This window comes from Balaenoptera musculus, chromosome 5 (assembly GCF_009873245.2).
Source record: "Balaenoptera musculus isolate JJ_BM4_2016_0621 chromosome 5, mBalMus1.pri.v3, whole genome shotgun sequence".
NCBI lineage: Eukaryota > Metazoa > Chordata > Mammalia > Artiodactyla > Balaenopteridae > Balaenoptera > Balaenoptera musculus.
In genome coordinates, this window is record NC_045789.1 from 92,660,904 (window position 1) to 92,684,459 (window position 23,556).

Consider the following 23,556-nt stretch of genomic DNA (forward strand, 5'->3'; position numbering starts at 1 on the left):
TATTTTCTATTTCTTCCTGGTTCAGTCTCGGTAGGTTGTGCATTTCTAAGAATCTGTCCATTTCTTCCAGGTTGTCCATTTTATTGGCATAGAGTTGTTGCTTGTAGTAATCTCTCATGATCTTTTGTATTTCTGCAGTGTCAGTGGTTACTTCTCCTTTTTCATTTCTAATTCTATTGATTTGAGTCTTCGCCCTTTTTCTCTTGATGAGTCTGGCTAATGGTTTATCAATTTTGTTTATCTTCTCAAAGAATCAGCTTTTAGTTTCATTGATTTTGGCTATTGTTTCCTTCATTTCTTTTTCATTTATTTCTGACCTAATCTTTATGATTTCTTTCCTTCTGCTTTGGGGTTTTTTTGCTCTTCTTTCTCTGATTGCTTTAGGTGCAAGGTTAGGTTGTTTATTCGAGATGTTTCCTGTTTCTTGATGTAGGCTTGTATTGCTATAAACTTCCCTCTTAGCACTGCTTTTGCTGCATCCCATAGGTTTTGGGTCATCCTGTCTCCATTGTCATTTGTTTCTAGGTATTTTTTGATTTCCCCTTTGATTTCTTCAGTGATCACTTCGTTATTAAGTAGTGTATTAGTGTATTGTGTAGCCTCCATGTGTTTGTATTTTTTACAGATCTTTTCCTGTAATTGATATCTAGTCTCACAGCATTGTGGTCGGATAAGATAGTTGATAATTTCAATTTTCTTAAATTTACCAAGGCTTGATTTGTGACCCAAGATATGACCTATCCTGGAGAATGTTCCATGAGCACTTGAGAAAAATGTGTATTCTGTTGTTTTTGGATGGAATGTCCTATAAATATCAATTAAGTCCATCTTGTTTAATGTATCATTTAAAGCTTGTGTTTCCTTATTTATTTTCATTTTGGATGATCTGTCCATTGGTGAAAGTGGGGTGTTAAAGTCCCCTACTATGATTGTGTTACTGTCAATTTCCCCTTTTATGGCTGTTAGTATTTGCCTTATGTATTGAGGTGCTCCTATGTTGGGTGCATAAATATTTACAATTGTTATACCTTCCTCTTGGATCGATCCCTTGATCATTATATAGTGTCCTTCTTTGTCCATTGTAATAGTCTTTATTTTAAAGTCTATTTTGTCTGATATGAGAATTGCTACTCCAGCTTTCTTTTGATTTCCATTTGCATGGAGTATCTTTTTCCATCCCCTCACTTTCAGTCTGTATGTGTCTCTAGGTCTGAAGTGGGCCTCTTGTAGACAGCATATATATGGGTCTTGTTTTTGTATCCATTCAGCCAGTCTGTGTCTTTTGGTGGGATCATTTATTCCATTTACATTTAAGGTAATTATTGATATGTATGTTCCTATTCCGATTTTCTTAAATATTTTGGGTTTGTTATTGTAGGTGTTTTCCTTCTCTTGTGTTTCTTGCCTAGAGAAGTTCCTTTAGCATTTGTTGTAAAGCTGGTTTGGTGGTGCTGAACTCTCTCAGCTTTTGCTTGTCTGTAAAGGTTTTAATTTCTCCATCAAATCTGAATGAGATCCTTGCTGGGTAGAGTAACCTTGGTTGTAGGTTTTTCTCCTTCATGACTTTAAGTATATCCCGCCACTCCCTTCTGGCTTGCAGAGTTTCTGCTGAAAGATCAGCTGTTCACCTTATGGGGATTCCCTTGTGTGTTATTTGTTGTTTTTCCCTTGCTGCTTTTAATATGTTTTCTTTATATTTAATGTTTGATAGTTTGATTAATATGTGTCTTGGCATGTTTCTCCTTGGATTTATCCTGTATGGGACTCTCTGTGCTTCCAGGGCTTGATTAACTATTTCCTTTCCCATATTAGGGCAGTTTTCAACTATAATCTCTTCAAATATTTTCTCAGTCCCTTTCTTTTTCTCTTCTTCTTCTGGGACCCCTATAATTCGAATGTTGGTGCGTTTAATGTTGTCCCAGAGGTCTCTGAGACTGTCCTCAGTTCTTTTCATTCTTTTTTCTTTATTCTGCTCTGCAGTAGTTATTTCCACTCTTTTATCTTCCAGGTCACTTATCCGTTCTTCTGCCTCCATTATTCTGCTATTGATCCCGTCTAGAGTATTTTTAATTTCATTTATTGTGTTTTTCATCGTTGCTTGGTTCCTCTTTACTTCTTCTATGTCCTTGTTAAGTGTTTCTTGCATTTTGTCTATTCTATTTCCAAGATTTTGGATCATCTTTACTATCATTATTCTGAATTCTTTTTCAGGTAGACTGCCTATTTCCTCTTCATTTGTTAGGTCTGGTGTGTTTTGACCCTGCTCCTTCACCTGCTGTGTGGTTTTTTGTCTTCTCATTTTGTTTATCTTACTGTGTTTGGGGTCTCCTTTTCGCAGGCTGCAGGTTCGTAGTTCCCGTTGTTTTTGGTATCTGTCCCCAGTGGCTAAGGTTGGTTCAGTGGGTTGTGCAGGCTTCCTGGTGGAGGGAACTAGTGCCTGAGTTCTGGTGGATGAGGCTGGATCTTGTCTTTCTGGTGGGCACGTCCACGTCTGGTGGTGTATTTTGGGGTGTCTGTGGCCTTATTATGATTTTAGGCAGCCTCTCTGCTAATGGATGGGGCTGTGTTCCTGTCTTGCTAGTTGTTTGGTATAGGGTGTCCAGCACTGTAGCTTGCTGGTCGTTGAATGAAGCTGGGTCTTGATGTTGAGATGGAGATCTCTGAGAGATTTTCGCCGTTTGGTATTACGTGGAGCTGGGAGGTCTCTTGTGGACCAGTGTCCTGAAGTTGGCTCTCCCACCTCAGAGGCACAGCCCTGATGCCTGGCTGGAGTACCAAGAGCCTTTCATCCACATGGCTCAGAATAAAAGGGAGAAAAAAATAGAGAGAAAGAAAGAGGATAAAATAAAATAAAATAAAGCTATTATGATAAAAAATAAGAAAAAAAATTATTAAGAATAAATTTATTAAGAAAAAAATTTTTTTAATTTTTAAAAATAGATTTATTAATTTTTATAATAAAAAATAAGGAAAAAATAAGAAAAAATCTATTAAGAAAAAAATTTTAATTTTTTAAAATAAAAAATATGAAAAAACTTATTTAAAAATTTTTTTTAATTTCTAAAAATAGAAAATAAGGAAAAAATTATTAAGAAAACATTTATTAGGAAAAAAAAAAAAAAAAAAAACAGATGGACCTAACCCTAGGACTAATGGTGAAAGCAAAGCTATACAGACAAAATCTCACCCAGAAGCATACACATATACACTCACAAAAAAAGGAAAAGGGGAAAAATTAATATATGCTGCTCCAAAAGTCCACCTCCTGAATTTGGGATGATTCGTTGTCTATTCAGGTATTCAACAGATGCAGGCACATCAAGTTGTTTGTGGAGCTTTAATCCGCTGCTTCTGAGGCTGCTGGGAGAGATTTCCCTTTCTCTTCTTTGTTCATACAGCTCCTAGGGTTCAGCTTTGGATCTGGACCCGCCTCTGCGTGTAGGTCGCCTGAGGGCATCTGTTCTTCGCTCACACAGGATGGGGTTAAAGGAGCAGCTGCTTCGGGGGCTCTGGCTCACTCAGGCCAGGGGGAGGGAGCGGTACGGAGGAGGCGGGGCGAGCCTGCGGCCGCAGAGGCGTCGTGACGTTGCAGCAGCGTAAGGCGCGCCGTGCGTTCTCTCGGGGGAAGTTGTCCCCGAATCACGGGAGCCTGGCCATGGCGGGCTGCACTGGCTCCCGGGAGGAGCGGTGTGGAGAGTGACCTGTGCTCGCACACAGGCTTCTTGGTGGCCGCAGCAGCAGCCTTAGCGTCTCCTGCCTGTCTCTGGGGTCCGTGCTGACAGCCACGGCTCGCGCCCGTCTCTGGAACTCGTTTAGGCGGCGCTCTGAATCCCCTCTCCTTGCGCACCGCGAAACAAAGAGGCAAGAAAAAGTCTCTTGCCTCTTCGGCAGCTGCAGACTTTTTCCCGGACTCCCTCCTGGCTAGCTGTGGTGCACTAACCCCTTCAGGCTGTGTTCACGCCGCCAACCCCAGTCCTCTCCCTGCGATCCGACCGAAGCCCGAGCCTCAGCTCTCAGCCCCGCCCGCCCCAGCGGCTGAGTAGACAAGCCTCTCGGGCTGGTGAGCGCTGCTCGGCGCCTAGCCTCTGTGCGGGAATCTCTCTGTTTTTCCCTCTGCGCCCCTGTTGCTGTGGGATCTGCGCTGATAGCCGCGGCTCGCGCCCGTCTCTGGAGCTCGTTTAGGCGGCGCTCTGAATCATCTCTCCTTGCGCACTGCGAAACAAAGAGGCAAGAAAAAGTCTCTTGCCTCTTCGGCAGCTGCAGACCTTTTCCCGGACTCCCTCCCAGCTAGCTGTGGCGCACTAGCCCCTTCAGGCTGTGTTCACGCCGCCAACCCCAGTCCTCTCCCTGCGATCCGACCGAAGCCCGAGCCTCAGTTCCCAGCCCCCGCCCGCCCCGGCGGGTGAGCAGACAAGCCTCTCGGGCTGGTGAGTGCTGGTCGGCGCCGCTCCTCCGTGCGGGAATCTCTCCGCTTTGCCCTCCGCACCCCTGTGGCTGCGCCTTCCTCCGTGACTCTGAAGCTTCCCCCCTCTGCCACCCGCAGTCTCTGCCCGCGAAGGGGCTTCCTGGTGTGTGGACACCTTTCCTCCTTCACGGCTCCCTCCCACTGGTGCGGGTTCTGTACCTATTCTTTTGTCTCTGTTTTTTCTTTGTTCTTTTGTCCTACCCAAGTATGTGGGAATTTTCTTGCCTTTTGGGAGGTCTGATGTTTTCTGCCAGCGTCCAGTGGGTGTTCTGTAGGAGCAGTTCCACGTGTAGATGTATTTCTACTGTATCTGTGGGAAAGAAGGTGATCTCCGCGTCTTACTCTTCCGCCATCTTGCCCCTCCTCCTGATTCACTTATTCACCCATCCCCCAAATAATTTTTGAGGAACTCTGGGGTATTAGACTCTATGTTAGGTCCAGAGGATATACAGATCTGTTAAGACATTGCTCCTGTCTTCATGGCACTCACAATGAGGAAGACAGACATGAACAGATCATAAATGTAATTAGTGTTTTACATGCTATATGAGAGGTAGGTAAGACGTGAGAACTCTGACCAGGGACCCATCAAGTTCTGCATGGTGGAATAATTGGAAAGGCTTCAGAAAGAAGGCAGTAATATTTAAATGGGATTATAAAAGATATATGTATTTCAATTGGAGGAAAAAGGAAAGAGGAATATTTTAAGTTGAGGAAATTATACTGTAAATGATTCAAAAGATGCTTTCATCAAGACATTTTCAAGAAAGCAGAGTCTTTCCATCTGTTATTGTCTATTTATATTAGGTCTATTCCATGGCATGTATTTCTGCATTGGCAACTGCAATAACTTCAACACAGTCCAATGCACTGGATCAACAGAAATTTTATGGAGGACCATCTTCCTACATCCTCTCAAGCTCAGGACCCATTGAGTAGAATCAACCCATCCAGTCCAAAGAACAAAAAAGAAAATTGAAAAAACTCCATTTTAGCTTTTTAAATTTTCCCCATAAAACCCAACCTGAGGTCAGTTTTTTAATGCCTAGCTGCCTTTTCTCAGCTACTTTTAGCCCTGTGCAAATTCTTTAGGTACACACTGCACTTAGTTCCTCATCAACTTTATCCTTGTCAGCTCAGAGTTTATTCTTGGCCTGCCCATCTTTTCATAGCCTTTTATTATTCTTATCCCCCCATCACTATTCTGCAGCTTTTTCATATCATTGTTCCAAAATAAACTATTATAATATGAAAAGTACAAAACAAATATTTGCTTTTATCTCCTCTTCCTCACTTTGACAAACACAACCTTTCCAAGGATTTATTTCATTGCCTTTATTGGTCTTTTGTAAACTGCTTGAGGGCAGTAATTAAGACACACCAAGATTAGGGTTCCACTGACTTTCTTTTCCCTGATAAGTGAGAGCTCTGGCCCCTCACTGCCCTCAGAGTGTCAGGGCAGTAAGTAGGCACAGATGTTAACGAGAGGCAACATCATTAATTATCAAAAATTATGTGACTTTTGTAGTCAAAAATGTCTAAATTTCCAACTAACACATGAGCCATGGAATCAGGAGTGTGTGGCCCTGAGACGAGTTGATGAGAAGATGTTCTCCTGAGCCTCAGCTGTCTGAGTTGGGAATCTGTAGCTAAGAGTAAGGGATATAATGGAGAGAAGCCATGGCTTCAGTACTGGCCCTGGATGTGAGGAGTTCCTTAGCTGAGGTGTAGACTGGACCATGGCAGGAAGAATCTCTTAGGTCTCCATTGGGCCCCACTGCAAAGCAGCTGAAATTACTTAAGGATGCTATACTTTGAGACCTGGGCACCCAGATCCTAATATATCCCAATATCTCCCGACTTGCATTCTACAGGACCCTAGGACACAGATGAAGATGTTAGCAGAGGTTACTTGTGGGGAGAAAGTTCAGTGGACAAATACCATTTGGGGTCAATGGGTTAAACAAAGTTAAACAGAATTCTTTGTTGCAAATCCTCCCAAAACCTTTATATTCCAGTGTTTTGCTCCCAAACTACATTAAACTTTACCAAATTTACCAAATTTACATGGACACAAAATTCTTTTCTTTGTGTAGAGCATCTTTGAGAAATCATAGTGTAAATATAATTCACAAAGCAAAGTATAATATTTCAGCATTTATCCGTAGCTATGGATTCCCTTGGCTGCAAAGTAGGGTGTAGCCAGAAGTTCCCTGGGCTCCTGTCCATCCAGTGTGCACCTATGAAGACTGGGTTTATGCCAGTCAAACTGGCAGCTGAGTACTTGACTCCTTTCAGCACCTGATCGCTCTGCTTTATTTGTAGCCCCAGGCAAAACATTTGATTTTAATGGAATCTTCAGAGTGTATTTAGCAGAGTCCTATCTCACAGTTGCATGATACAAGGGTGGTACAGACTGCTATCAAACTAAAATTCCATTTTTGTAACTAGTGCTTGATATATACACACATTTGAAGGGTTAAGATTTTCCATGATTTTTACACTTTTCAAACTGTACTGTAAAAATGTTCATAGTGTGGTGTCTGATGACTAGAAAGTTTGAAAAAATATTATGTAGAATTAGCTTAATACTGTATACTCTGGGAAATGTAAAGACTGTTATTAGCAGTGTGAGAATCCTTCCTCTGGAAAAATCAGACATGCGGTAAACATTTCATTCCATTTTCCTCTGTTTCTGTGTATACACATTGGAGAGCAGTGGCCGTTCTTAAGACTTTGGTTTTCCTTCACAGACAGCGTGGAAGATGAACTGGAGATGGCCACCGTCAGGCATCGGCCTGAGGCTCTCGAGCTTCTGGAAGCCCAGAGCAAATTTACCAAGAAGGAGCTCCAGATTCTTTACAGAGGATTTAAGAATGTAAGAACTTTCTTTTTGACTTTACCTTCACACAGTTCTCAGAGGAGCACTGAGAAACGAGAGGGAAAAGGGGAAAATGTGCAGTTCTGTGAGAGCCCCATCCTATGTACACTTCTTATAGATTTTTCCTAGATATGAAAATTGTTGATATCCATTTGGGCTTTGGTTCACTTTGGTATGCCATTGCTTGTACAATCAAACAAGGATGAGTACAGAAGAAAGGTTTACTTTATTCAATTTCTAGTTGGGATTTTTTTTTTCCTTTTCGGTTATATCGACATCATTTCAATAAGCTCTAATTGTCTATAGGACTAATTGACATAGATTGGAGCCTATCAAGGAACTCCACTCCTAGCATTGCAGAAAAGTCATGATAAGTTTGATAATTTCTAAAAGAGCACGTTACCCATGACTCTGAATGACAGGTGTCTGTAGGTAGTCCCTCCTTTCGGTTCTCTGTGATCCAGGTGCACCTATCAGGCTCCTTCCTGAGTGAATCATCATCAAGAAGAGTGATAGTCCTTGCACACCAGAGGGTGAGGGTGAGAGGCAAGGAGTGGGCTGGGCAATCTGTCAGGCACATACTCCTAGTGATGCCTTGGTATATGCTCAGGATTAAGCCAGTTACCGCAGGGTATTCGAAAGCCAGAGGAGATACGCTTCTGTCCTCATGGAGCTAATAGTCTGAATAGGCAGAGAACACTCGCCCTCATGAATTTATTTGAAAGTAATTCATCCTTAAGAGTATTAAATGGTCGTATATTAAGTGGCATACACAGCCCAAGATGTGTTACGTTCTTACACATATGTAAACCGTAGTTACATATGCTACAGGTGTCCCTTGAGATCGTAGTGAATTGCTTCGATTCCTCCTCAAATCCAGCCCCTAACAGCACCCATTCTATGGTCTGTAGGAATCTATAGAGTCCGAAGATTTCTGCTAATTCCATCCTCTTCAAATGTGTCCACCTCAATGCTATCTCTGTCCAACCTCATGCAGATGATAAACTCTGCCTCTTCTATGGTATCCACACAAAAATTTACTTACAGAATTTATAATGCTAGTTGCCTTTTCAGAATATTTTTATAAGGTCCCAACATGCATATTGCACACAAACTTCCGCCACCTCTCTGACTCCATGGGGTCTCTCTCTACCCCATTTCTGCTCCTCACTGCCCCCCTTGCCTGGGCTACCTAAATGTTTCCTTCCATTGCTCCTCTGAAACCTGGTCCTCTTCTGACACCCACGCATTTATGGGGGTGGAATGGGTGGGGAGAAAGGTGATATAATGGAGGTGGGTGCTTACCCCACACAGGTAGGACTCATATTACACATCAAGATGTGTAATCTATCAGGATGACACATACAAATAAACAGACCTAAAGACAAAGGGACTTTGAAAATTAGGCTCAAGAATTCTTAGTCATGCCTAGGCTGCAACAGAGAGAGGAAGCACTTACAATGAAACAGCACTGACCACTGACAGCAGCAAACCACTGAACAGTGAGGATGGGGAGGGAGAAGAGGTGAAAAAGACCAAGTCTTGGCTGAAAGTAAATGCTAAGAGAAGGCTCATCGTAGAATAGAATTTCAAAGGCATTCCTGTGAACATCCAAACTCCTTTGCTCTAATTAAGAGATCTTGTGATAAATTTTTTTCTTTATAACAATGGATTATGCATCAGATACAGGATGGTTGCCTAGTAAAGAACTTAACCAGCCTCTCAGCGTCCCTGCACTGCTGCTACGTTATCACTCCACTGCCTTCATTGTAGGTCTCCCAGTTTGGGGTCTGGCTGCCTTTCATGCCATTTGTTGCAAATTGGAATCATGATTACTGCCATCATTAACCTTCAGAGCCAGCATCTTCACAGCCTCTCTTCTACAAGTGGCACTTCATGAAAAATTGCCCAGGCTCTGAAGTCTGCATTCATTGCTTTGTTTGATTTTTTTCTTTGCCTGCTTGTCCTCTTTTCTTCCTTTGCTCCACTTCCCTCTCTCTCTTTTTTTTTTTTTTATACAGCAGGTTCTTATTAGTCATCAATTTTATACACATCAGTGTATGCATGTCAATCCCAATCTCCCAGTTCATCACACAACCACCCCCACCCTCCACCGCTTTCCCCCTTTGGTGTCCATACATTTGTTCTCTACATCTGTGTCTCAATTTCTGCCCTGAAAACCGGTTCATCTGTACCATTTTTCTAGGTTCCACATATATGCGTTAATATACGATATTTGTTTTTCTCTTTCTGATTTACTTCACTCTGTATGACAGTCTCTAGATCCATCCATGTCTCAACAAATGACCCAATTTCGTTCCTTTTTATGGCTGAGTAATATTCCATTGTATATATGTATCACATCTTCTTTATCCATTCGTCTGTCGATGGGCATTTAGGTTGCTTCCATGACCTGGCTATTGTAAATAGTGCTGCGATGAACATTGGGGTGCATGTGTCCCACTTCCCTCTCTTTTCCCAACCTCTTTTCTCTCCCCCTTTCCTATCCTCCTGATCCCTTCTCTGTTTCTTCATTCCTCCATTCTCTCCCTCCTCTTTTACCTCCCTTGTCTCTTCTCTGCATCAATTCTTGTCTCCTTTTTTTTTGCCTCTTCCCCTTCCTTCCTATCTTTAATTTTTCTCATCTCTCTTCATTGTCTTTCTGTCCCCCTACCCCATCCCATGAGATAAATTTCCATCAGACCTGAATGTACCCAAAGCATACTTTATATAATTCTTTAAATGAAAGGACTTCATAGTTTGCTCAGAACGTATTAATCAATATCTCTGATAAAGAAAACGAGTGGCCCTTTAATTTTTATTTCTTTTCCTGTAGTCAGTGTACAGCTCTAATAAATATGCCCTAAAATACAGCAAGAGAGGCCCTAAAGCAGGGCAGCAGCACTTTTATTTTACAGGATGGCAGCAATCTGAAGGATCTTAGCATCAGAGAAAGCAAATCAACTACCCTTGGTTTCCTGAACAACAATGATCTCAAGTCCTTAAGATCAAAACATCATTTCCATGAAAACAATTGAGATATTCATTTTTAATGAAACCTTTTAAAACTCACCATTGTTTAAAAGTTTTTATTTTATTTATTTATTTTTTTAAACAGCAGGTTCTTATTAGTCATCCATTTTATACATATTAGTGCGTACATGTCAATCCCAATCTCCCAATTCATACCACCACCACCCCCAGCTTTCCCCCCTTGGTGTCCATATGTTTGTTCTCTACATCTGTGTCTCTATTTCTGCCTTGCAAACTGGTTCATCTGTACCATTTTTCTAGATTCCATATATATGCGTTAATATACGCTATTTGTTTTTCTCTTTCTGACTCACTTTGCTCTATATGACAGTCTCTAGGTCCATCCATGTCTCTACAAATGACCCAATTTTGTTCCTTTTTATGGCTGAGTAATATTCCATTGCATATATGTACCACAACTTCTTTATCCATTTGTCTGTCCATGGGCATTTAGGTTGGTTCCATGATCTGGCTATTGTAAATAGTGCTGCAATGAACATTGGGGTGCATGTGTTTTTTTGAATTATGGCTTTCTCTGGGTATATGCCCAGTAGTGAGATTGTTGGGTCATATGGTAATTCTATTTTTAGTTTTTTAAGGAACCTCCATACTGTTCTCCATAGTGACTGTATCAATTTACATTCCCACCAACAGTGCAAGAGGGTTCCCTTTTCTCCACACCCTCTCCAGCATTTATGGTTTGTAGATTTTCTGATGATGCACATTCTAATGGCTGTGAGGTGATACCTCACTGTAGTTTTGATTTGCATTTCTCTAATAATTAGTGATGTTGAGCAGCTTTTCATGTGCTTCTTGGCCATCTGTGTGTCTTCTTTGGAGAAATGTCTTCTGCCCATTTTTGGATTGGTTTGTTTGTTTTTTTAATATTGAGCTGCATGAACTGTTTATGTATTTTGGAAATTAATCCTTTGTCCGTTGATTCATTTGGAAATATTTTCTCCCATTCTGAGGGTTGTCTTTTCATCCTGTTTATAGTTCCCTTTGCTGTGCAAAAGCTTTTAAGTTTCATTAGGTCCCATTTGTTTATTTTTGTTTTTATTTCCATTACTCTAGGAGGTGGGTCAAAAAAGATCTTGCTGTGATTTATGTCAAAGAGTGTTCTTCCTATGTTTTCCTCTAAGAGTTTTATAGTGTCCAGTCTTACATTTAAGTCTTCCATTTTGAGTTTATTTTTGTGTATGGTGTTAGGGAGTGTTCTAAATTCATTCTTTTACATGTAGCTGTCCAGTTTTCCCAGCACCACTTATTGAAGAGACTGTCTTTTCTCCATTGTATATCCTTGCCTCCTTTGTCATAGATTAGATGACCATAGGTGCATGGGTTTATCTCTGGGCTTTCTATCCTGTTCCATTGATCTATATTTCTGTTTTTGTGCCAGTACCATATTGTGTTGATTACTGTAGCTCTGTAGAATAGTCTGAAGTCAGAGAGCCTGATTCCTCCAGCTCTGTTTTTTTCCCTCAAGATTGCTTTGGCTATTCGGGGTCTTTTGTGTCTTCATACAAATTTTAAGATTCTTTCTTGTAGTTGTGTAAAAAAATGCCATTGGTAATTTCATAAGGATTGCATTGAATCTGTACATTGCTTTGGGTAGTATAGTCATTTTCATAATATTGATTCTTCCAATCCAAGAACATGGTATATCTCTCCAATTGTTTGTGTCATCTTTGATTTCTTTCATCAGTGTCGTATAATTTTCTGAGCACGGGTCTTTTATCTCCTTAGGTAGGTTTATTCCTAGGTATTTTATTCTTTTTGTTGCAATGGTGAATGGGATTGTTTCCTTAATTTCTCTTTCTGATCTTTCACTATTAGTGTATAGGAATGAAAGAGATTTCTGTGCATTAATTTTGTATCCTGCAACATTACAAGATTCATTGATTAGCTCTAGTACTTTTCCAGGGGAGTCTTTAGGATTCTCTATGTATAGTATCATGTTATCTACAGAGAGTTACAGTTTTACATCTTCTTTTCCAATTTGTATTTTTTTTTCTTCTCTGATTGCCATGGCTAGGACTTCCAAAACTATGTTGAATAATAGTGGTGAGAGAAGACATCCTTGTCTTATTCCTGATCTTAGAGGAAATGCTTTCAGTTTTTCACCATTGAGAATGATGTTTGCTGTGGGTTTGTCATATACGGCCTTTATTATGTTGAGGTAGGTTCCCTCTATGCCCACTTTCTGGAGAGTTTTTATCATAAATGGGTGTTGAATTTTATCAAAAGCTTTTTCTGCATCTATTGAGATGATCATATGGCTTTTATTCTTCAATTTGTTAATATGGTGTATCACATTGATTGATTTGCGGATATTGAAGAATCCTTGCATCCCTGGGATAAATCCCACTTGACCATGGTGTATGCTCTTTTTGATGTGTTGTTGTATTCTGTTTGCTATTGTTTTGTTGAGGATTTTTGCATCTATATTCATCAGTGATATTGGTCTCTAATTTTCTTTTTTTGTAGTATCTTTGTCTGGTTTTGGTATCAGGGTGATGGTGGCCTCACAGAATGACCTTGGCAGTACTCCTCCCTCTGCAATCTTTTGGAAGCATTTGAGAAGGATAGGTGTTAGCTCTTCTCTAAATGTTTGATAGAATTCACCTGTGAAGCCATCTGGTCCTGGACTTTTGTTTGTTGGAAGATTTTAAATCACAGTTTCAAATCCATTACTTGTTATTGGTCTGTTCATATATTATATATCTTCCTGGTTCAGTCTTGGAAGGTTATACCTTTCTAAGAATTTGTCCATTTCTTCCAGGTTGTCCATTTTATTGGCTTAGAGTTGCTTGTAGTAGTCTCTTATGATGCCTTGTCTTTCTGCGGTGTCCATTGTAACTTCTTTTTCATTTCTAATTTTATTGATTTGAGTCCTCTCCCTCTTTTTCTTGATGAGTCTGGGTAATGGTTTATCAATTTTGTTTATCTTCACAAAGAACCAGCTTTTAGTTTTATTGATCTCTGCTGCTGTTTTCTTTGTTTCTATTTCATTTATTTCTGCTCTGATCTTTATTATTTCTTTCCTTCTACTAACTTTGGGTTTTGTTTATTCTTCTTTCTTTAGTTCCTTTAAGTGTAAGGTTAGATTGTTTATTTGAGATTTTTCTTTTTTCTTGAGGTAGGATTGTATTGCTATAAACTTCCCTCTTAGGAGTGCTTTTGCCGCATTCCATAGGTTTTGGATTGTTGTGTTTTCATTGTCATTTGTCTCTAGGTATTTTTTGGTTTCCTCTTTGATTTCTTCAGTGGTCTCTTGGTTATTTAGTAATGTACTGTTTAGCCTCCATGTGTTTGTATTTTTTACGTTTTTTTCCCCTGTAATTTATTTCTAATCTCACAGCATTGTGGTTGGAAAAGATGCTTGATATGATTTAAATTTTCTTAAATTTACCAAGGCTTGATTTGTGACCCAAGATATGATCTGTCCTGGAGAATGTGCCATGAGCACCTGAGAAGAAAGTGTATTCTGTTGTTTTTGGATGGAATGTCCTATAAATTTCGATTAAATCTATCTGGTCTGTTGTGTCATTTAAAGCTTGTGTTTCCTTATTTATTTTCATTTTGTATGATCTGTCCATTGGTGTAAGTGAGGTGTTAAAGTCCCCCACTATTATTGTGTTACTGTTGATTTCCTGTTTTATAGCTGTTAGCATTTGCCTTAAGTATTGAGGTGCTCCTATGTTGGGTGCATATATATTTAGAATTGTTATATCTTCTTCTTGGATTGAGCCCTTGATGATTATGTAGTGTCCTTCCTTGTCTCTTGTAACATTCTTTATTTTAAAGTCTATTTTATCTGATATGAGTATTGGTACTCCAGCTTTCTTTTGATTTCCATTTGCATGGAATATCTTTTTCCATCCCCTCACTTTCAGTCTGTATGTGTCCCTAGGTCTGAAGTGGGTCTCTTTTAGACAGATATGTACGGGTCTTGTTTTTGTACCCATTCAGCAAGCCTATGTCTTTTGGTTGGAGCATTTAATCCATTCATATTTAAGGTAATTATTGATATGTATGTTCCTATTACCATTTTCTTAATTATTTGGGGTTTGTTTTTGTAGGTCCTTTTCTTCTCTTGTGTTTCCTACTTAGAGAAGTTCCTTTAGCATTTGAAGTAGAGCTGGTTTGGTGGTGCTGAATTCTCTTAGCTTTTGCTTGTCTGTAAAGCTTTTGATTTCTCCATCGAATCTGAATGCGATCCTTGCTGGGTAGAGTAATCTTGGTTGTAGGTTCTTCCTTTTCATCACTTTAAATATTTCATGCCACTTCCTTCTGGCTTGTAAAGTTTCTGCTAAGAAATCAGCTGTTAACCTTATGGGAGTTCCCTTGTACGTTATTTGTTGTTTTTCCCTTGTTGCTTTTAATAATTTTTCTTTGACTTTAATTTTTGTCAATTTGATTACTAGAAGAAGCTTGAGCGTCAGGATTTATAAAGCTTTCCAGGTAATTAAAATGTGTGGCCAAGATTGAGAACCCTTGAACTAGATGTATAAGATCATAGCCATAAAGGTGCTTCTATCACAAACAGAATTGACCTACTTGTGATGAGCCCTCTAATGTCAAATATCAATGGTTAAACTGGCTACATTGGAGCCTTATGAAACCCTTGGTGGGTGGGGTGGGATGTGTGTGCAGATGATGACTCTGATGACTCTGATTTAGTTAAATCTGGGGTGATGCTTAATAATCTTTTTTTTAAACTTCTTAGTTTAAACAAAAAAATCCCATTTTAATAAACTGCTAATAGAAGGTCACATTTGAAAAAGACTGACCTAGAAGGTCATACAAGTATCTATATACATGACTCATAAACTTGCTTTGCTGTTCTCTTTCAAAATCAAGCATAACTTCAGTCAACACTAGGTGATAATGAATGGTCTTCTCGGCATTAAGTTTTCATAAGGATATGTCTCTTTGACATTTCCTCTCATTAATAAATAATTTACAGCATATTCTTCCCATTTTTTAAGGCACAGGATGAAAGATAGTTGCAGCTAGGTAGACCTAATATGTTTTGGACACCTGGCTGCTTCCTGTCTCAAATCTTTCCCTGCTTCCTTTTCTATCACTATTTTGAATTGTAATAGGTCAAAATATCCTTTACATTCAAATACATCTTTAAAGTATCACTTTAATAATTGTTAATGTCATTCTTCCCTAAAAATGTTAAGTGTTAATATTCTTTTTACCTCAAAATGCAAGATGTTTGTATTAGTTTTCTATTGTGTGTTACAAATTACCACATATTTAGTGACTTAATGAAATGCACATTCATTATCTCACAGTTTTCAAGGTTGGGAGTTCAGAAATGACTTACCTGTTTCCTCTGCTTGGGGTCTCATAAGGATACCATCCAGGTGTTGGTAAGGCTGCATTTCTCTTTGGGTTTAGGAGTCCTCTTCTAAGCTCATGGGGTTGTTGGCAGAGTTCATTTCCTTGTGGTTGTATTTCTGAGGTCCCCACTCTTGTGTTAGCTGTCAACCTGGGGCCACTCATCTCCTAGAGGCCTCCTGTAGTCCTTTGCCAATGGCGCTCTCACAGACTCTTTCGTAGCACGGAAGCTCCCTTCTTCAAAGCCAGCAAGAGAGATTCTCTCTACTCAGCTAAAGCAGAGTCATATAATGTAACATAATCGTGGAACTAACATCTCCTCCCATCACTCTTGTACATCCCAGCACTCAAGGCAAGGGGATTAAAAAGGGCATGATTTATGGGGAGTCACATTTACATGGTGTCCATCACAGTGGTCTTTGTGAGGAGGCAGCAACCCTTATGGAGTAAAGCTGCTAAATTTGGTCTGAAGTCACATTGCAAGCACAGTTAATACCCCCCTCAGTTTTGTGCCTGCAAACCAGACTTCTCCTGAGGGATTTTACCAAAAGTGACACCAACCTTCCCCCCAGTTTCTACAAGAGATTTGATGTTATGGGCAAAGGAACCAGTAAAAGGGGAGAGTTCTTTGATGGGGCTTTTCCACCCAACTCAAAGGGTTTGAGAACGTCTGCACTTTAAAAATACATGGAGGAAACTGAGGATGAAATTACAGGGATCTACATTTTTGACAAAGTACATGTACATAAAAAGCTCTAAATCCCACTTACGGTGGAGGGGAGAGGGGGAAGTTAGGCACATGCATGGGAAAGAGTGGGATAGGTGGTTAGGATAGAGAAATAAGCTGCTCATAGTATGAGGCAATTTCTCTTTCGTCATGAGCCCTCAGAGTTATTCTTTTTTCTTTTTAACATCTTTAATAGAGTATAATTGCTTTACAATGGTGTGTTAGTTTCTGCTTTATAATAAAGTGAATCAGCTATACCTATACATATATCCCCATATCCCCTCCCTCTTGCGTCTCCCTCCCACCCTCCCTATCCGACACCTCTAGGTGGACACAAAGCACCAAGCTAATCTCCCTGTGTTATGTGGCTGTTTCCCACTAGCTATTTATTTTACATTTGGTAATGTATATGTGTGTCCATGCTTACCCAGCATGGGTAAGCTTCGTCCCAGCTTACCCTTCCCCCTCCCCGTGTCCCCAAGTCCATTTTCTATGTCTGTGTCTTTATTCCTGTCCTGTCCCTAGGTTCTTCAGAACCATTTATTTTTTAGATTCCATATATATGGGTTAGCGTACAGTATTTGTTTTTCTCTTTCTGACTTACTTCACTCTGTATGACAAACTCTAGGTCCATCCACCTCAATAACTACAAATAACTCAATTTTGTTTCTTTTTATAGCTGAGTAATATTCCATTGTATATATGTGCCACATCTTCTTTATCCTTTCATCTGTCGATGGACACTTAGGTTGCTTCCATGTCCTGGCTATTGTAAATAGAGCTGCAATGAATATTGTGGTACATGACTCTTTTTGAATTATGGTTTTCTCAGGGTATATGCCCAGTAGTGGGATTGCTGGCTTATATGGTAGTTCTAGTTTTAGCTTTTTAAGGAACCTCTATACTGTTCTCCATAGTGGCTGTATCAAATTACATTCCCACCAACAGTGCAGGAGGGTTCCCTTTTCTCCATATCCTCTCTAGCATTTATTGTTTGTAGATTTTTTGATGATGGCCATTCTGACCATTGTGAGGTGATACCTCATTGTAGTTGTGATTTTCATTTCTCTAATGATGAGTGATGTTGAGCATCCTTTCATGTGTTTGTTGCCAATCTGTATATCTTCTTTGGAGAAATGTCTATTTAGGTGTTCTGCCCATTTGGGGTTGGGTTGTTTGTTTTTTTGATATTGAGCTGCATGAGCTGCTTGTAAATTTTGGAGATTAATCCTTTGTCAGTTGCTTTGTTTGCAAGTATCTTCTCCCATTCTGAGGGTTGTCTTTTCGTCTTGTTTGTGGTTTCCTTTGCTATGTAAAAGCTTTTAAGTTTCATTAGGTCCCATTTTTTTATTTTTGTATTTATTTTCATTTCTCTAGGAGGTGGGTCAAAAAGGATCTTGCTGTGATTTATGTCGTAGAGTGTTCTGCCTATGTTTTCCTCTAATAGTTTTATAGTGTCTGGCCTTACATTTAGGTATTTCATCCATTTTGAGTTTATTTCTGTGTATGGTGTTAAGAAGTGTTCTAATTTCATTCTTTTACATGTAGATGTCCGGTTTTCCCAGCACCACTTATTGAAAAGGCTGTCTTTTCTCCATTGTATATTCTCGCCTCCTTTCTCAAAGATAAGGTGACCATATGTGTGTGGGTTTATCTCTGGGCTTTCTATCCTGTTCTATTGATCTACATTTCTGTTTTTGTGCCAGTACCATACTGTCTTGATTACTGTAGCTTCATAGTATAGTCTGAAGTCAGGGAGCCAGATTCCTCTAGCTCCATTGTTCTTTCTCAAGATTGCTTTGGCTATTCAGGTCTTTTGTGTTTCCATACAAATTGTGAAATCTTTTCTTCCAGTTCTGTGAAAAATGCCATTGGTAGTTTGATAGGGATTGCATTGAATCTGTAGAAAGCTTGGGGTAGTATAGTCATTTTCACAACATTGATTCTTCCAATCCAAGAACATGGTATATCTCTCCACCTGTTTGTATCATCTTTAATTTCTTTCATCAGTGTCTTATAGTTTTCTGCATACAGGTCTTTTTTCTCCTTAGGTAGGTTTATTCCTAGGTATTTTATTCTTTTTGTTGCAACGGTAAATGGGAGTGTTTCCTTAATTTCTCTTTCAGATTTTTCATCATTAGTGTATAGGAATGCAAGAGATTTCTGTGCATTAATGTTGTATCCTGCTACTTTACCAAATTCATTGATTAGCTCTAGTAGTTTTCTGGTGGCATTTTTAGGATTCTCTATGTATACTATCATCTCATCTGCAAACAGTGACAGTTTTACTTCTTCTTTTCCGATTTGGATTCCTTTTATTTCTTTTTCTTCTCTGATTGCTGTGGCTAAAACTTCCAAAACTATGTTGAATAATATTGGTGAGAATGGGCAACCTTGTCTTGTTCCTGATCTTAGGGGAAATGGTTTCAGTTTTTCACCATTGAGAACGATGTTGACTGTGGGTTTGTCATATATGACCTTTATTATGTTGAGTTAAGTTCCTTCTATGCCTACTTTCTGAAGTTTTTATCATAAATGGGTGTTGAATTTTGTCAAAAGCTTTCTCTGCATCTATTGAGATTATCATATGGTTTTTCTCCTTCAATTTGTTAATATGTTTTATCACTTTAAGTGATTTGCATATATTGAAGAATCCTTGCATTCCAGGGATAAACCCCACTTGATCATGGTGTATGATCCTTTTAATGTGTTGTTGGAATCTATTTGCTGCATTTTGTATTTTGTTGAGAATTTTTGGATCTATGTTCATCGGTGATATTGGCCTGTCGTTTTCTTTCTTTGTGACATCTTTGTTTGGTTTTGGTATCAGGGTGATGGTGGCCTCATAGAATGAGTTTGAGAGTGTTTCTCCCTCTGCTATATTTTGGAAGAGTTTGATAAGGATAGGTGTTAAATCTTCTCTAAATGTTTGATAGAATTCTCCTGTGAAGCCATCTAGTCCTGGGCTTTTGTTTGTTGGAAGATTTTTAATCACAGTCTCAATTTCAGTGCTTGTGATTGGTCTGTTTATATTTTCTGTTTCTTCCTGGTTCAGTCTCGGTAGGTTGTGCTTTTCTAAGAATTTGTCCATTTCTTCCAGGCTGTCCATTTTATTGGCATATAGTTGCTTATAGTAATCTCTCATGATCCTTTATATTTCTTCAGTGTCAGTTGTTACTTCTTTTTCATTTCTAATTCTATTGATTTGAGTCTCTCCCTTTTTTTCTTGATGAGTCTGGCTAGTGTTTTATCAACTTTGTTTACCTTCTCAAAGAACCAGCTTTTGGTTTTATTGATCTTTGCTATCATTTCCTTCATTCCTTTTTCAATTATTTCTGATCTGATCTTTATGATTTCTTTCCTTCTGCTAACTTTGGGGGGGGTTTGTTTCTTCTTTCTCTAATTGCTTTAGGTATAAGTTTAGGTTATTTATTTGAGATTTTTCTTGTTTCTTGAGGTAGGATTCTATTGCTGTAAACTTCCCTCCTAGAACTGCTTTTGCTTCATCCCATAGTTTTTGCGTCACCCTGTTTTAGTTGTCATTTGTTTCTAGGTATTTTTTGATTTCCTCTTTGATTTCTTCAGTGATCTCTTGGTTATTTAGTAGTGTATTATTTAACCTCAATGTGTTTGCATTTTGTACAGATTTTTTCCTGTAATTGATATCTAGTCTCCTAGCACTGTGGTCGGAAAAGTTACTTGATATATGACTTCAATTCTTTTAAATTTACCAAGGCTTGATTTGTGACCCAAGATATGATCTTTCCTGGAGAATGCTCCATGAGCACTTGAGAAGAAAGTGTATTCTGTTCTTTGTGGATGGAATGTCCTATAAATATCAGTTAAGTCCATCTTGTTTATTGTAATATTTAAAGCTTGCGTTTCCTTATTTATTTTTATTTTCAATGATCTGTCCCTTGGTGAAAGTGGGGTGTTAAAGTCCTCTACTATGATTGTATTACTGTTGATTTCCCCTTTTATGCCTGTTAGCATTTGTGTTAAGTATTGAGGTGCTCCTATGTTGGGTGCCTAAATATTTACAATTGTTATATCTTCTCCTTGGATTGATCCCTTGATCATTATGAGGTGTCCTTCTTTGTCTAATGTAATAGTCTTTATTTTAAAGTCTATTTTGTCTGATATGAGAATTGCTACTCCAGCTTTCTTTTGATTTCCATTTGCATGGAATATCTTTTTCCATCCCCTCACTTAAAGTCTGTATGTGTCCTTAGGTTTGAAATGGATGTCTTGTAGACAGCATATATACGGGTCTCGTTTTTGTATCCATTCAACCAGTCTGTGTCTTTTGGTTGGAGCATTTAATCCATTTACATTAAGGTAGTTATCGATATGTGTGTTCCTCTTCCCATTTTCTTAATTGTTTTGGGTTTGTTATTGTAGGTCTTTTCCTTCACTTGTGTTTCCTGCCTAGAGAAGTTCTTTTAGGATTTGTTGCAAAGCTGGTTTTGTGGTGCTGAATTCTGTTAGCTTTTGCTTGTCTGCAAAGGTTGTAATTTCTCCGTCGAATCTGAATGAGATCCTTGCTGGGTAGAGTAATCTTGGTTGCAGGTTTTTCTCTTTCACCACTTTAAATATGTCCTGCCACTCCCTTCTGGCTTGGAGAGTTTCTGCTGAAAGACCAGATGTTAACTTTATGGGGATTCCCTTGTATATTATTTGTTGCTTTTCCCTTGCTGCTTTTAATATTTTTTCTTTGTACTTAATTTTTGATAGTTTGATTAATATGTGTCTTGGCATGTTTTTCCTTGGATTTATCCTGTATGGGACTCTCTGTGCTTCCTGGACTTGATTGAGTATTTCCTTTCCCATATTAGGGAAATTTTCAAGTATAATTTCTTCAAATATTTTCTCAGTCACTTTTTTTTCTCTTCTTCTTCTGGGACCCCTATAATTCAAATGTTCGTGCATTTAACGTTGTCCCAGAGGTCTCTGAGACTGTCCTCAGTTCTTTTCATTCTTTTTTCTTTATTCTTCTCTGCAGTAGTTATTTCCACTATTTTATTTTCTAGTTCACTTATTCGTTCTTCTGCCTCAGTTAGTCTGCTATTGATTCCTTCTAGAGAATTTTTAATTTTATTTATTGTGTAGTTCTTCATTGTTTTTTTGCTCTTTAGCTCTTCTAGGTCCTTGTTAAACGTTTCTTGTATTTTCTCCATTCTATTTCCAAGATTTTGGATCATCTTTACTATCATTATTCTGAATTCTTTTTCAGATAGACTGCCTATTTCCTCTTCATTTGTTTGGTCTGGTGGGTTTTTACCTTGGTCCTGCATCTGCTGCGTATTTCTCTGTCTTCTCATTTTGCTTAACTTACTGTGTTTGGGGTCTCCTTTCTGCAGGCTGCAGGTTCGTAGTTCCCGTTGTTTTTGGTGTCTGCCCCCAGTGGGTAAGGTTGGTTCAGTGGGTTGTGTAGGCTTCCTGGTGGAGGGGACTGGTGCCTGTGTTCTGGTGGATAAGGCTGGATCTTGTCTTTCTGGTGGGCAGGTCCACATCTGGTGGTGTGTTTTGGGGTGTCTGTGAACTTATTATGATTTTAGGCAGCCTCTCTGCTAATGGGTGGGGTTGTGTTCCTGTCTTGCTAGTTATTTGGCCTAGGATGTCCAGAATTGTAGCTTGCTGGTCATTGAGTGGAACTCGGTCTTAGCATTGAGATGGAGATCTCTGAGAGAGCTTTTGCTGTTTGATATTACGTGGGGCCGGGATGTCTCTGGTGGATCAATATCCTGAGGTCTCCCACCTCAGAGGCTCAGGCCTGACACCAAGCTGGAGCACCAAGACTCTGTCAGCCACCCAGCTCAGAAGAAAAGGAAGAAAAAAGAAAGAAAAGGAAAAGAAAAGAAGAGAAGAGAAGAGAAAAGAAAAGAAAAATGTATTAATATAAAAAATAAAAAAATATTATTAAAAATGAAAAAGTAGGGCTTCCCTGGTGGCGCAGTGGTTGAGAATCTGCCTGCCAGTGCAGAGGACACGGGTTCGAGCCCTGGTCTGGGAGGATCCCACATGCCGCGGAGCAACTGGGCCCGTGAGCCACAATTGCTGAGCCTGCGCGTCTGGAGCCTGTGCTCCGCAACAAGAGAGGCCGCGATAGCGAGAGGCCCACGCACTGTGATGAAGAGTGGCCCCCGCTTGCCGCAACTAGAGAAAGCCCTCGCGCAGAAACGAAGACCCAACGCAGCCATAAATAAATAAATTAATTAATTAATTAATTAATTAAATTAAAAAAAAACAATATAGAAGCACTTTAAAAAAATGAAAACGTAATTTAAAAAAAGAAAGACAGAGCAACCAAATCAAAAAACAAATCCAGTTATAATAACAAGTGGTAAAAACTATACTAAAAAAAAGAAAAAACGGACAGACAGAACCCTAGGACAAATGGTAAAAGCAAAGCTATACAGACAAAATCACACAAAGAAGCATACACATACACACTCACAAAAGGAGAAAAAGGAAAAAAAAAATATATATATATATATATATTTATTTAAAAAAAGGAAGAGAGCAACCAAATCAATAAACAAATCTACCAATGATAATAAGTTCTAAATACTAAACTAAGATAAACATAAAACCAGAAACAAATTAGATGCAGAAAGCAAACCCCATGTCTACAGTTGATCCCCAAGTCCACCGCCTCAATTTTGGGATGATTCATTGTCCATTCAGGTATTCCACAGATGCAGGGTGCATGAAGTTGATCGTGGAAATTTAATCCTCTGCTCCGGAAGCTGCTGGGAGAAATTTCCCTTTCTCTTCTTTGTTCGCACAGCTCCCGGGGTTCAGCTTTGGATTTGGCCCCGCCTCTGCATGTAGGTCACCTGAGGGCATCTGTTCCCCGCCCAGACAGGACGGGGTTAAAGTAGCAGCTGATTAGGGGGCTCTGGCTCACTCGGGGTGGGGGTGGGGAGGGAGGAGCACAGTATGTGGGGTGAGCCTGCAGCAGCAGAGGCCAGTGTGACGTTGCAACAGCCTGAGGAGCACCGTGTGTTCTCCCTGGGGAAGTTGTCCCTGGATCATGGGACCCTGGCAGTGGCGGGCTGCACAGGCTCCCGGGAGGGGAGGTGTGGATAGTGACCT

General features: G+C 39.5%; 1 protein-coding gene across 3 annotated transcripts in view; it reads left to right on the forward strand.

The window, feature by feature from the left end:
* The window catches only part of KCNIP4 (potassium voltage-gated channel interacting protein 4), a 1,194,562-nt gene that overhangs the window by 1,080,313 nt on the left and 90,693 nt on the right, over positions 1–23,556 (forward strand). For all 3 annotated transcript variants that reach the window (XM_036853209.1, XM_036853208.1, XM_036853207.1), the window contains exon 2: positions 7,219–7,343. In XM_036853209.1, coding sequence (XP_036709104.1) covers positions 7,219–7,343 — 125 coding nt within the window. The remainder of the gene's footprint in view (positions 1–7,218; positions 7,344–23,556) is intronic.